Source organism: Oratosquilla oratoria, chromosome 12 (genome assembly GCF_046742065.1).
Source record: "Oratosquilla oratoria isolate Oo_2021 chromosome 12, ASM4674206v1, whole genome shotgun sequence".
Taxonomy (NCBI): domain Eukaryota; kingdom Metazoa; phylum Arthropoda; class Malacostraca; order Stomatopoda; family Squillidae; genus Oratosquilla; species Oratosquilla oratoria.
The window spans coordinates 4,163,434-4,178,433 of NC_134788.1; the positions used below are offsets into that span (position 1 = coordinate 4,163,434).

The following is a 15,000-nucleotide window of genomic DNA, read 5'->3' on the forward strand; positions in this document are numbered from 1 at the left end:
GACACCTATGACTTGAACTCTTTCAAAACGTGAATTACAGGATGCCTTCCCTTCATCCGCTCTTGACTTAAATTTTGCTATCTTTTCGATTTTTTTTTTTCTAAAGCAATCCTTTGTGGGTATCTTTTATTCAACTTTATACCGATCCTTGAAATACATAGCTTAAAATAAATTCACAAGAGAGCTGACATCTGGTGACATAGAAATATTACACTAAAATAGAAATAACTGCCCAGCCTTTATTCGTAGAGAGACAACTCTGGGAGACCCCAAAGAACGTAACTGATCACTGTGAAACCGAATTAACCCATTAAACTCCGATGACAAGATTCTTGTCATTTGGTCAAATAAAACAAAAAATCATAAAACACCAAAATGTTTGATCAAACACCAGAAAAATATGACGTCAGTCCTCGCTTCGCTCGCGAAGCGAGGACTGACGTCATATTTTTCTGGTGTTTGATCAAACATTTTGGTGTTTTATGATTTTTTGTTTTATTTGACCAAATGACAAGAATCTTGTCATCGGAGTTTAATGGGTTAACAATTATCATCAATCCATACTCCCTTCCTTGTTCCTTATCATTGCTCCTCCCAGTATGATTATATCTCCTGTCTCTATGGGCTCCGTACTTATACATACATACATACATACATACATACATACATACATACATACATACATACATACATACATACATACATACATACAGTACATACATACATACATACATACATATATACATACATGCATACATACATACATACATACATACATACATACATACATACATACATACATACATACATACATATAATTCCCTCTTTGTATCTGCACTGAAGATGTAATTATACGAAAGCGCTCTGCTTCGTTAGTTTACTTTTCCTAGTGGTTACTTACGCATACATACATACATACATACATACATACATACATACATACATACATACATACATATATATACCAAAGGCTTTTTCCCTCTACACGGGGTGGGGGGGGGTAGCCAAAAAGAAAAAGGCATAGAAACCACTCCCACCCATTCCGTTTCCCACATATTCCACTCCCCCCCTCCCCCCCCTCCCTCTTATCTTGGCACCTCCCGGATGACGGGTCATCCCCGCATCCTGTCCACTGCCCTGGGTCAGAAGCAGTGTCGCAAGACACAGCACATCCACAGTACTTACTCATACACATGCGAAACCAGCGTGGGAATATCTAGGGTGAGGTTGACGTAGGTGATAGAGGGATAGTACTCCTGACACATGGACTCCTCTCCCAAGCAGATGTACTCCGATCCGTCGTCGAAATCCATCAGCATTGCTGTCATCGCATGAAGGACGGAGAAAGCTATCTCGAAAACTTTTTCCTCATACTGGAAGAAGAAAAGGAGGTTTAAAAAAAGTATTATAAAGATTTCCCTATAACATTGGGGAATACTTTTAAAATTTCAGGGTATATTAAAAAAATCAAAAAGTGAATGACGGGGAAAGGCGTGAGGTTACTGGAATATTCTTTAACAAATAAAGCTTTTTCATTCAGAAAGCAGGGATTATTTTAAAGAAAGGCTGGGGATATTTGAGTGTAATTGTGATAAGTAAAATATCCAAGAAATGTACAGACCTAAGATACAACCAATATGTTCCTATCAATTTCTAATCTATGTTGATGAAAATTCAGCTCAGATTACTCCAAATCTCGTCCTGTCTAAGGATAGAAACCATTTATCATCAACTGTCCACGCGCATAGGGCAAAGGTGATGGATTTTGCCGCAGCTGATGTAGGCTCCTCCCCTTCCTATTAACTGTCTCAAGAAAGCAATCAAGAATGACCTTCTCCAAATATGAAAATTTAACCCTTTTAACCCATTAAACTCCGATGACAAGATTCTTGTCATTTGGTCAAATAAAACAAAAAATCATAAAACACCAAAATGTTTGATCAAACATTTTGGTGTTTTATGATTTTTTGTTTTATTTGACCAAATGACAAGAATCTTGTCATCGGAGTTTAATGGGTTAACGGGTGGTCGTAAGTTCGATTTCCGGGACCCGCTGCGGGCTATGTCACGCTGGTTCCTGACAGTGCTTGGCAGACGGGGTGGCGGCCCAGACATCGACCTAAAAGACCTAGTGGCTTGCCACAACTGACAGCGGTTTACTCTACCAGGGGTTTCTCACTTCCTAACAACTGCGTGGGAGTGGGATGGTGATTTTTTTAAGGGCGGGTAACATTTTGTATCTGGTGAGAGCGAAATCTGGCCTTAGTGAAGTCTCGACCAATCGAACGACCGATTAATGGCGAGGACTTTGGGGCATCCGTTCTATTGACTACGCGGCACGCGTCTGAGACGACGCACACCTGCTTGATCGGCATGACCCAAAAATGATGAATTGTCTGACCCAATCCAGTGCAATTAGGGATAATTATGCACCACTGTGGATTGCCCTCGCAGTGCGTCTACGGATTTGGGCCGCTTGTAAAAACAGTTCAGATCTGACCCAACTAAACCCTCACCAAACCCTCCTCTCTTCTTTCCGCAGCCTATCCTTTGTCGAAAAATAAAATCACAAGAAACGTCGGCGTACTGGGAATTTAACCACAAAGTTGCTTGCGAACCCCCAACTTACCGGCTCCGTCACATTGAAATCCATGATTGCGAGACCTTCAATTCTGTTGAGTACTTCAATGTAAATTAGCTCCTCCCTCGCCACCCAGCCCTCGAAGAAGTTGTAGGCTTTCAAGGTCAGGTTATAATGGCCTTCCTGTTGGTTTATTGGAGAAGAAACAACAAAATGATAATGCTGTTAAACGAACCAAATTAGTTTGTGTGCAACTTTTCAAATGTATATGAATGTATGTGCACGCCTATGTATGTGTGTCTTTGTTTACGTAATTGTATTTACTTAATTGTAGCATAATGAAAAGGAGCAAAGCTTATTGGGTCCCGTATTCCACTCTCCAGTTTTATCATACTTAGCCTCAAATTCATGTATAGTTCCAACTTAATCTATATCTTTGATTTCCAATTATCATAGTTCGATCTGAACTATCTTTTCGCCTCCTTAAGGCATGTGGTCTTTCTTAATTTGTTTCCATGACTTCTTAAGCCCCCAGCCTCATCAAGAGAGGTCTTCTGTCAATGCAATCTATTCCCTTTAGTGACCTGAACACTGTAATCATATTACCTATTTTTCTTCGGGTTTTCAAAGTTGGTAGACCCAGTACTATTAGTCATTTCACATATGGTTTATCTTTCTTGACGGGAACCAGTTTGATTGATGCGTTTTATATTCTCTCGATCTTGCTAATATCCTTCACTCTATGTGGGGACCATACCACTGACGTCTCAGGGTTTCGATGAATTTTCTTATCATCTCTTCATCCATAAAACTTTAATCTTCTGCCGCAGTCTGTACGTCTCACCATCGATCCTGCTGATATGTCTGTCAGGTGACAGGTTGTCTTTTATCAACACTCCCAAGTCTCTCCTCTTTTGCTTTTGTAATGGGTTTACTTCCCAACAGTAGCGGATCCAGGATAAAAAATTGGGGAGAGGGACTAACTTGAATTTTGTAAATATAAATAACGTTTTTAAAGAGATGTACTCGTACTCTATAACACGAATACGATTATTTTGAATATAAATTGAAGTATATGCTCTCACTTTAGTTTCTTTAAAAAAACTGGACAAAAATAATATTCAATGTTATGTTTTTAGCGAATTACCCACAATAATGTGTTAAATATACTTCCAATAATTCTCACTGAAGTGTTCTATTAGATGCTGGGAAAAAAATCTGCCACTTCATTACTGCTTTGTGCCACGTACTGGTGTACACAAGGCAGGTTTCTCGACCTCTGCAATGAGGTAATGAAAGAACAAATTTTGGGGGGTGGGGGGACTTCAGCCCCCTCAGCTCCCCCTGGATGCACCATTGTTTCTAAGAGTGGGAAATGGATTTCAATACCACAAACTACAAAGTACTGGAAATGGACAATAGTGGCAAAAGATCATCGTTAACCCATTAAACTCCGATGACAAGATTCTTGTCATTTGGTCAAATAAAACAAAAAATCATAAAACACCAAAATGTTTGATCAAACACCAGAAAAATATGACGTCAGTCCTCGCTTCGCGAGCGAAGCGAGGACTGACGTGTGTGTGTGTGTGTGTGTGTGTGTGTGTGTGTGTGTGTGTGTGTGTGTGTGTGTGTGTGTGTGTGTGTTTGTATTTGTGTGTGTATATGTGCGTGTGTATGTGTGTGTGTGCGTGTGTGATTCACCATGGTTCACCAAGGTCTTGGATCACTCGTTGGACATGTGATCGACAGCTATTTCCCTCCCGGAAGACAGCTCAGAGCTCATATATGAGCGATCTATAGGTAATGATGTGACCTTACAATACACACACCCAACTACACGCCCACGAGAATTGGAGTAACGACCCACAGTGCAGCGATACTGAAATTATTTCAGCTCTGGGCAGGATTCGAACCCAGACTGCCGTAGTGGTGGCCGGGAACTCTACCACTGCGCCACGAGTTGTGTGTGTGTGTGTGTGTGTGTGTGTGTGTGTGTGTGTGTGTGTGTGTGTGTGTGTGTGTTTGTATCTTTCAGCATCAATTTTATTCTTAAAATCGTGAATAGTATTTGCACACACTGTTTTTTCTTCTAAGTTATTCCATATATCCACTCTGTGTGGGAAGCTATTCTTTTTCCTATCTCTTCTATAGTTGTCCTTTTTGAGTTTCTTTTCATGACCTCTTGTTTTTCCATTGTCATTTTTTAGTAAATATTTTCTGTCAAGGATTTCCATTCCTTTCATGATTCTATGTATAGTCAGTAGATCACCTCTTTCTCTTCTTTGCTCTAGTGTTGGTAGTTCTAGTTTCGATCATCTTTGTTCGTATGTTAATTTGGAAAGAGCTGGTGCCAACTTTGCTGTTGCTCTCTGTATTCTTTCTAGTTTCCTTATATTCTTTTTAGTACTGAGTGTCCATAGTGTCGCTCCATATTCCAGTTTTGGTCTAATCAATGTGACTAATATTATTTTTTTTTGTATCATTTCTTCATCCAAGTATTCAAATGCCACTTTCATTGCCCTTAGTAGGTTGTATGTTTCACCTACTATTTTGTTTATATGTCTGTGTGGTGTCATGTCATTGCTGATTATCACTCCAAGGTCCCTTTCCGAGTGCACTTTTTTTTTTTTTAATTTTCACCAATTTTGTAATTTTTTGAAATTCTGTTTTTGCTTTTACCAAACTCCATTATGCTACACTTCTTGATATTAAAGTTCACCTCCCACTTTTGAGTCAATTTCTAAATTGTGTCCAGGTCTGATTGTAATGAGTCACAGTCCTCATTTGTGTGTGTGTGTGCGTGTGTTTGTGTGTGTGTGTGTGTGTGTGTGTGTGTACGAGTGTGTGTGTGCGCGCGCGCGGGCGCGCGTGTGTGTGTGTGTGTGTGTGTGTGTGTGTGTGTGTGTGTGTGTGTGTGTGTGTTTGTGTTTGCATGTATGTATTTGGAGTCTTATTTTCAAGATATCCATGTGGAGGCGGGCATAGATGTTAGTGAAATATGAGTTTTGGAAAACATGAAGTCAGACTGGACCACTGACATTTTCCGAAGAAGGATTAGGTTCTGTTTGTAGCCAGACATTCTTATTCAATCTGAGTAACCTCTGAAAGAGTTATCACACTGGGCTTCCACGGGGGGTTCCCTCCGCCGACCTTTATGATTTCGTTTGAGTAAATACGACTTCGGTTATAATATTCATTTTCTTTTAACCCATTAAACTCCGATGACAAGATTCTTGTCATTTGGTCAAATAAAACAAAAAATCATAAAACACCAAAATGTTTGATCAAACACCAGAAAAATATGACGTCATTCCTCGCTCCGCGAAGCGAAGCGAGGACTGACGTCATATTTTTCTGGTGTTTGATCAAACATTTTGGTGTTTTATGATTTTTTGTTTTATTTGACCAAATGACAAGAATCTTGTCATCGGAGTTTAATGGGTTAATTTCCAAGTATCAAATTATCTTTCCGTCATGTATAGCAAAGCTAAATAATGAACTAAGAGATTGTAAAACTGTATGAATGTTGAATATAATCTTGAATTTTTCTTAGAGAAATCTAGATTTCTGTAAACAGTCATATTCTAGTCATTCAAATTGAAGTTGGAGGTGGGATATCGGAGGAAAAATAGCCCAGTGTGATAACCCTTTGGTTCAAATGAGGTTAAAACTGGTGTACTGTCAATCTAACCTCCGTAAAAACATAGCTTATGGTTGTGTTGCTTTCTACAAGTAGGTCGTCTCCAACAAAGAGGCCCCATTTTTCAACGTAACCTGTAAAATGAAATTTCGTATAAGAATTCATGGACCAAAAAGTACATACATGTGATTACAACATGCTGAGACCACAATTTTTTCGAACCTTGGCTAGTATATGCAGCTGATATGAAAGGGGATTTTAGTCCCAAATTAGTATGACTAAAGAAGTGTCCAACAGAGATCCTTATTAAACCATTAAACTCCGATGACAAGATTCTTGTCATTTGGTCAAAACAAAAAATCATAAAACACCAAAATATTTTATCAAACACCAGAAAAATATGACGTCAGTCCTCGCTTCGCTCGCGAAGCGAGGACTGACGTCATATTTTTTCTGGTGTTTGATCAAACATTTTGGTGTTTTATGATTTTTTGTTTTATTTGACCAAATGACAAGAATCTTGTCATCGGAGTTTAATGGGTTAACAGTAGTTTTTACTTTTTTTTTTTTTTTTTTTGAGATTCCAAAATTTCGCTACACCAGAAAGTCATTGAACTTGTTCCCTGAAATGTACATAAAAATATATACATTTTATATACTAGCACATGGCTATGTACATTAAAATATTCGTATATGCACGCCTATAAACATGCATACATATATTCGTATATGCATAAGTGTATATGCTCAGGCATCCATCACCTTCATAGATCTTATGATTTCGGACCCGAAGAGTGATATAATGTGCCTCTGAAGCCTCTTTGACACGGAGCTAGTTTAGTAGCCGCTAGTGCTAACAACTTGCCTCCAAACTATCCTAGTGTCAACATTTACTTGCTAGGTAAGTTAACTTACGGCTATTAAACTAGCCTCGCGCCAACGAGGCTAAGCTTCGCCGCCATTATTCTATGGTACCGAGATGCAGGGATGACCCGTCATCCAGATGCCAAGAGGGAGGGAAGAGGGTGGAGGGGAGTGAAGTATGATAGAGATGGGATGGGTGGGAGTGGTTTTTATGCCTTTGTTTTTTGGTTACCTCCCTTATAAGGGGGAAAAAGTCTTTGGTATATGTGAATGTACCTTAACTCACACTCTCTGGAAAGACGAAGAGTTCTGGGTGATCTAATAGAGGTATTCAAATAGCTCAAGAGTTTTAACAAGGGTGATGCAGGGAAGGTCATCATATGAAGTAGGATTCGTAATAATGGATTTGACCAGGACAAATTTAGGTTTACTAAGGAAATAGGCAAGAACTGGTTTATAAACAGAATGGTTGACGAATGGAATAGACTCAGTAACAATATAGTGAGCGCTGAAATGATTGTTTTAAGAGCAGATTTGGTAACATTATAGATAGGGGTGAGAGGTGGTAAATGACATGGAACTGCCTAGTGTAGGCCTTATGGTCTCTTGTAGTCTCTTCCATTCTTAGGTTCTTATGTTCTTATGGTACTCGGCGACGTTTGTGCATATAACCAATAAAGATATCCCTGAAATCTCAAATAATAGAGGTGGTCAGGTCTTTTCATGTAGACAGTCTTAGAAGTCCACCCCATCTCTCACTCACACAAACTAACAACTGGTTCTGACTGGCTGTGGCAAAAGTTGTTACATTAAGATGACAATACTATTGTAGCTCCTGAGTTTTTGAAGCTTTGTTCTTTTCAAGTTTGCTACTTCATACACTTCAATCATCAAAGCTACTTTCGGAAAAATTTTCTTCACTCATTCTTTCCATATGCTTAACCTATCACATTATGATGATGATGATGATGATGATGATGATGATGATGATGATGATGATGATGATGATGATGATGATGATGATGATGATGATGATGATGATGATGATGATGATGATGATGATGATGATGATGATGATGATGATGATGATGATGGTGATGATGATGATGATGATGATGATGATGATGATGATGATGATGATGATGATGATGATGATGATGATGATGGTGATGATGATGATGATGATGATGATGATGATGATGATGATGATGATGATGATGGTGATGATGATGATGATGATGATGATGATGATGATGATGATGATGATGATGATGATGACGATGATGATGATGATGATGATGATGATGATGATGATGATGATGATGATGATGATGATGATGATAATGATGATGATGATGATGATGATGATGATGATGATGATGATGATGATGATGATGATGATCATGACGAAGACGACGAGTAGTAGTAGTAGTAGTAGTAGTAGTAGTAGTAGTAGTAGTAGTAGTAGTAGTAGTAGTAGTAGATACAATATGAGGACACCAGGGTCAAGCAGTTAGCATATGCAGATGATCTCACGGGGGCAGGAAAAGTAGCTGACTTAAAAAAGCGGTGGGATTTGGTGTTGGCGGCCCGGGCTTGGGTTACATTCCGAATGCAAAGAAGTCTGGCTTCATAGTGAAGCCAGAGTACTTTGACGATGCCAAAATCCTCTTTGAGAACAGTGAAATGAAGGTAACAAAAGAGGGGGAAAGACATCTCGGTGCAGTGATCGGCTCAGAATCCTTTAAAAAGCAATATTTTGAAAAGAAAGTTAACGAATGGGTGGCCGAGGTTAGGCTTCTAGCCAACTTTGCAAAGACCGAACCGCAGGCGGCATATGCCGCATTCATATATGGTATTAAACATAAGTGGAACTACATATTAAGGACGATACCGAACATTACCAACCTACTAAGACCCCTTGAAGAAGCCATCAGAAACGAGGCAATTCCGGCCATCACTAACGGACGGACAATAAACGAAGAGGAAAGAAAACTTATCGAACTTCCACCTAGAATGGGAGGGCTAGGCATCTCCAACCCGCTAAACCTTGCCGACATAGAACACCGAAATGCCCTGAAACTTACGTCCTCCTTGACAAACAACATCGTGTCACAAGATCAACGGAAGGAGACTAACATGGAGGAAAACAGAGAAATTAGAAGAAACATTTCAAAGGGAAGGGAGGAGAGGCAGAAGGAGGAATTTCAAGCACTTCTGGCTCGGCTATCGAATTGTATAAAAAGAAAGATAACAATGGCGTAGGAAGTTGGGGCGTCCAATTGCCTGACAGCACCACTAATCAGGGCAAAGTGATACACCTAAAACAAAAGAGAATTCACGGATGCAATTGCCCTGAGGTATGGATGGGCATTGAGAGGGCTGCCTAACAGATGCTCCTGTGGTGTACATTTTACCAAGCAGGGTGGATTCATTTGCATGCGACATGATGAGGTAAGGGACCTCACTGCCCAAATGCTTCAGGAGGTGTGCAAGGATGTGACTATCGAACCAACATTACTCCCACTAGGAGGGGAGAACTTCAGATACCGCACGTGCAACACATCAGATGAAGCAAGAGTGGATGTCAGCACAAGAGGTTTCTGGACACGGGGACAATTGGCTTTCTTTGACATGCGAATATTTGATCCGATGGCCCCCTGTTACAACAACCTTATTATTGAGGCATCCCACTCCCGGAACGAGTATGAGAAGATCAGGATGTACGAAGAGCGTATACAGAATGTAGACCAGGGCTCATTCACTCCTATAACCTTTACGACTTCAGATGGGATGGGTCCTAGAGCAAAGGCATTCTACGCTCGGCTGGCAGAGGTGATGGCTGAAAAGAAACAACAACCAAAAAGCAGCATTGTTTCATGGATGAGATGTAGACTGTCATTCTCACTCCTAAGATCAGCCCTCCTATGCCTGAGAGGTACCAGGTCCCCACCGCCCAAATCAGCACATATACAAAACCTAGATTTTGAGCAGACGGTGGTTGACAGTAGGATAAATGAACTTTTGTATTAGGCATTATTAAAAAATAAATAGATAAATAAAAGGGTCGTCGACCACAGTCATTGGCGGGAGAGGGGCCAATGAACTGTGTCTGTGGGAGACAGATCCTGCTGTTTCCACCACACAGTTCCACGATGATGGAGGTCATATTAAGAAAAAAAGTAGTAGTAGTAGTACTAGTATCATTATTAATATTATTATCATTATTATTGACTTCCTCATCGTCATCATCATCATCGTCATCATCTTCACCAATTCTTTCCATGTGGGCCTGTTCTATGCCAGTTGCTGGGCTTTATCCAGGGTGAGGTCACATGTACTGAGGTAATTAAACCAGCGAGTTTGGGGAGCTCTTCCTTGTAGTTTTCATCCGTCCAGATAGGGATCAAGTCCACGATGGCGCAGGTTGAATATTCCGGAGGGAGACGCAAGGTATGACCGTGCCATCGGACTCTTCACATTCATTCCATTCACTGGATTATATTTACAACAGACAAACCTCAGAAGAGGAGATTAAGGGGATACCTGCATATCTTATGACTGCGTCAGGTTGACTGAGCTTGCCGAAGGCTATTTGGAATGGGAAGATTGGTTGCATGGGCGTTGGCTCAGAGAATCGCCGTGCTCTTCGGCATGTACTCTATTCATGATGTTAAAAGTATCTTGCACATTCACAGTATTCTTAGAACCCGATTAAGTCCTCATCCAAGGATTTGCAAGCCTAAAATATTTTTCCAGCATCTAGGATCTATAGAAGCCAGCGAAGTCGAAATAAGTCGGTAGTTTCTGTACGTCTCTTTATTTTTTTACATCACCTATAATCAAGGAGAATATAGGAGAGAGCCCCAGCCTCTGCGCATACAGGCAGTTCAGAAAAAAAAAAAAACCGTTTGTCACGTAGGGGTAAGAATAACCGTACCTATCAGCCTGTTATAAAGAAGAAAATCTGCTTATTTTAGGATTGAAATTGCTCTAAGATGGAGAATCAGTATCTTAATATCGGTCCCTTCCCAACCAGAATCGATGTTATCTATTATGCAATGTATGTAATGTATAAATGTCATGTCATGTATGTAATTGAATCTATTTTTTTGGGGGGGAGGGGGGATGAAACACGAGTTTTCTTCTTGTCTTTCTCCAAAGTTAGACTAAATATATTGTACCGCTGAAATTGAGCTTATCACATATTTGTACTTGAGTTCCGAGATTATTCATTTAGTATAAGACTAGATTTTTGTAAAAACCTGGTGTCAGAAATCAGATTCATAATTAATTTTTTTAGTAAACACTAGCAAATCGTATATTTTAGGTTTAGTTTAGTTAAGGCAGGCCTAGAATATAAAATACTTTTGCTCCGAAACTTACCTTGCCCAGCCTCGGTTACAAATTCCACGGTTTGTTTTGTAGGAAGTACATTCTGCTCGATTCCACCCCCAGGATACAGTACTCCTCCTTCCGTTAACATAAACCCAAAAGAATCTTTCAGTTGGCCGAGAGGTTTATATAGACTAATCTGGAAAGGAGCAAGAATATCATGTTAATTTTTGATAGCATAAAAGACACCCTTCAATCGCTCTTGTCATGTAGCCAAACACAAACCAGTGAAACATTACTCTCAAGAAGCTCAAAGCGTAACCGGTCAGGAATAAACTCGCAACTAGACCCGTGCCTTCTTTCTCCAACTTCCTCAAGTCGTAATAATGTCTCATCACTCAATATATATATATGTATATGAGAGTAATTCGCTAATAGCAGCGACATCAAACCGATAATTGATGGCCGAGTACAGCGGGTTCGAATCCTGCATGCAACTGTCACAAAAAAATTATGTATATGTATATGTATATTCTGGGGCACAGGTTCTCGCGAAGGCAATTTTGGTTGAAGTCAACTGCGCTGATAGATTTGACTATCTTCAAATGAAGGTTCTTCAGTTTATGAAAGGATTCCTTTTCTTCGTGGTTCAGATTGTGAATGAAATGCGCTGATGTGTGCCGACAATTGTTATTCTTGAGGATATAACAGTGTGAAACTGTTAAACAAATACACCGAAAACTTCAAAGTATTTTCGCCTCACTAGGAGGCTTCTTCAGGGTGAGAGGACTTCATGGTGAATCGAGGAGGTCTACTATTCGTGGAGTCGAGGAGAAGAATGAAGCAAGCATTCTGTTCTGTTTGATTAGGGAGTGAAGCTCCCACGGGCTTTAAGTGTGAGCCCGTTTGGAAGGTGATTTGACTTATGAGTGTGTGTGGATTTAACCACACCCACTCATACATTCACAAAATGTGCATACGTATATGAAATACGCATGCACATCTCGGTGAATGCACCCTTCCTAACATAGCTGTGTATTCAGTAGATAGTGTTTTGTAGCAATTGGTGTAATAAAATTTAGAAAGGGGGGGTGATTCAATGTATGAGTGTGTGTGGCTTGGCCACGCCCACTCATACATTTACCGGATGTGCATATCTATGTTAAATATGTATGCACATCTCGGTGAATTCACCCTTCCTGACATGAACAAGTGAAAAGGGTATAAATTTTTAAAGGGGGGGGGGGGCTAACACTCCACCAGCCGACGTAGTTCGTAATCCCTTAAGTGGCTGCATAGGCGGCGCACAAGACCCTCAGATGTTGTCGGAGGCCATCTTCTCAGAAAAGCAGTTGCGGGGCAATGCTTGAGGTAGTAGTCAAGGGAGGCTTCTGGGTGGCGGCAGTGGCGACATCTTCTTTCTTCTGGCGTGGAGTTGGTCTTTATTTGACAGAAACAACGGTCCTCCAACCTCAGACGGAAGAGCAGAGTTTCCACTTTTCTAGGTGTGGAGCGAGGAAGTACAAGGGGCTCGTAGTCTGTGACTGCCCTGTACCACCTCGCCCTTTCTGACACCTCTGCCTCCAGTCTGTGCTGAAGGAACCGTTGTACCTGGTTAAGAGCCCTGGTGCGTATGCGCAACTGATTTCTGCTGAGAGGGACGACAACATCGACTTTGGGTCTTTGGCGCGCCGCTTCTGCTGCGGCGTCGGCTAGCTCGTTACCTGGGACGCCCACATGGCTTGGCACCCAGTTGAGCGTAACACTCCTGCCTTGCTGATGTAGCTTCAGCAGGAGTGCTAGGATGGAGGTCAGTAGGCGTACATTGTGGTTGGGCTGTGTTGAATCTAAACTGCCTAGCAGAGACTGTGAATCCGTGTGGATTACCACAGGACCGGCTGGAGATGTTAGAGCATGCTCTAACGCTCCTTGGACCGCTATGGCCTCAGCTTGGAGAGTGGACGCATGATCAGATACTCTCCTGCCGAAGGTCAAACCATCCGTCACGAAAGCAGCCCCCGCACTACGGGGCCTGTTGGGGTCTACGGAGCCATCCGTATAATAGACCGCCATTCCAGGTTCCGACAGTGCGCGGATGCCTTGTAGGGCCTGCGCTCGTACTCTTTCCTGATCACATAACTTCTTCTTACTGGGAAGCTTTGTGACAACGAAGGTTGCAGGTATCGACAGCCATGGTGGTGGGGGCTTGAACTCTGGGTGTGGAGAGTCCCTACCCTTCTCAAGGAGAACGCTGGTGAGCCTGAAGGAGTCCAGGAGCCCAGCCGCCTGTGATAGCCAGGTATCGGAGTGGATAAGAGTACCCACCCGTCCCAGAGCTATCACAAGGCTCTGACTCAGCTCAGTTATCCTGGGGCTCTGGACTATCTTGGCAAGAAAGTCGACCTCCAGCCTTCTGACCCGTGACGTTAATGAAGGCAATGAAGCCTCCATCTGGAGGTTAACAATCTTGGTCCAAGGTTGAGCTGGCCAGTCCACTTGTAATATTAGACACCCTTGCCCGCAAGGGTGTAAAAGGCAAGCTGCTTTCTTGGATTGCTGACTATCTCAGTCACCGGTATGCGAAAGTACGCTTTCAGGGTCACATATCAGAGGCCAGAATGCTGGAGAATGGCACTCCATAGGCGGGGGGTGTCCTCAGCCCCACTCTGTTCAATGTGCTCGTCTCCAACATTCTGGAACTAAACCTCTACCCAATGGGTGCAAGGTTATCTCTTATGCAGATGACATTGCAATTACTGGGAAGCGGCGGTGCTTCAGCAGGGCTCAGCGCTGCCTAAGCACTGTGGCGACGGAGTGTTGCAGGTTAGGGTTAAAGATCTCTCCTACAAAATCGAAGGCCATGGCACTAAGACTCTGGAAGAGGGGGAGTGCCTCACCATCCAGGACCTTAGGCTGGACTGGGTTCACCAGTTTCAGTACCTGGGGGTCTGGATTGATGAGAGGCTCACTTTTCAGAAGGAACTAACCTATCTCAAGGAGAGACTGAAGGCAAGAACCACAGTTATGAGAGCAATGACTGGGAAGGAACTTGGTGCCACGCATCAGGTCCTTCGCACATTCTATGTGCACGCAGTCCGCAGCTTGGTGGACTACGCTGCCCCAGCTCTCATAAATGTGGCGACTGCCAAGCTTGAAGACCTGGAGCCTTGCCAGAATGTCGCAGCAAGGATCATCCTAGGAGCTCAACCTTGGACCAAGATTGTTAACCTCCACATGGAGGCTTCATTGCCTTTATTAACGTCACGGGTCAGAAGGCTGGAGGTCGACTTTCTTGCCAAGATAATCCAGAGCTCCAGGATAACTGAGCTGAGTCAGAGCCTTGTGATAGCTCTGGGATGGGTGGATACTCTTATCCACTCCGATACCTGGCTATCACAGGCGGCTGGGATCCTGGACTCCTTCAGGCTCACCAGCGTTCTCCTTGAGAAGGGTAGGGACTCTCCACACCCAGAGTTCAAGCCCCCACCACCATGGCTGTCGATACCTGCAACCTTCGTTGTCACAAAGCTTCCCAGTAAGAAGTTATGTGATCAGGAAAGAGTACGAGCGCAGGCCC

The 15,000-nt window shown here is 42.1% G+C and overlaps 1 protein-coding gene across 1 annotated transcript in view; it reads right to left on the reverse strand.

The window, feature by feature from the left end:
* The window catches only part of LOC143030165 (uncharacterized), a 137,807-nt gene that overhangs the window by 48,422 nt on the left and 74,385 nt on the right, over window positions 1-15,000 (reverse strand). Inside the window, exons 12-15 of the mRNA XM_076193327.1 lie at window positions 11,475-11,622; window positions 6,276-6,358; window positions 2,630-2,764; window positions 1,186-1,373 (exon numbers count right to left, since the gene is read on the reverse strand). Of these exons, the coding sequence (XP_076049442.1) occupies window positions 1,186-1,373; window positions 2,630-2,764; window positions 6,276-6,358; window positions 11,475-11,622 (554 nt within the window). The remainder of the gene's footprint in view (window positions 1-1,185; window positions 1,374-2,629; window positions 2,765-6,275; window positions 6,359-11,474; window positions 11,623-15,000) is intronic.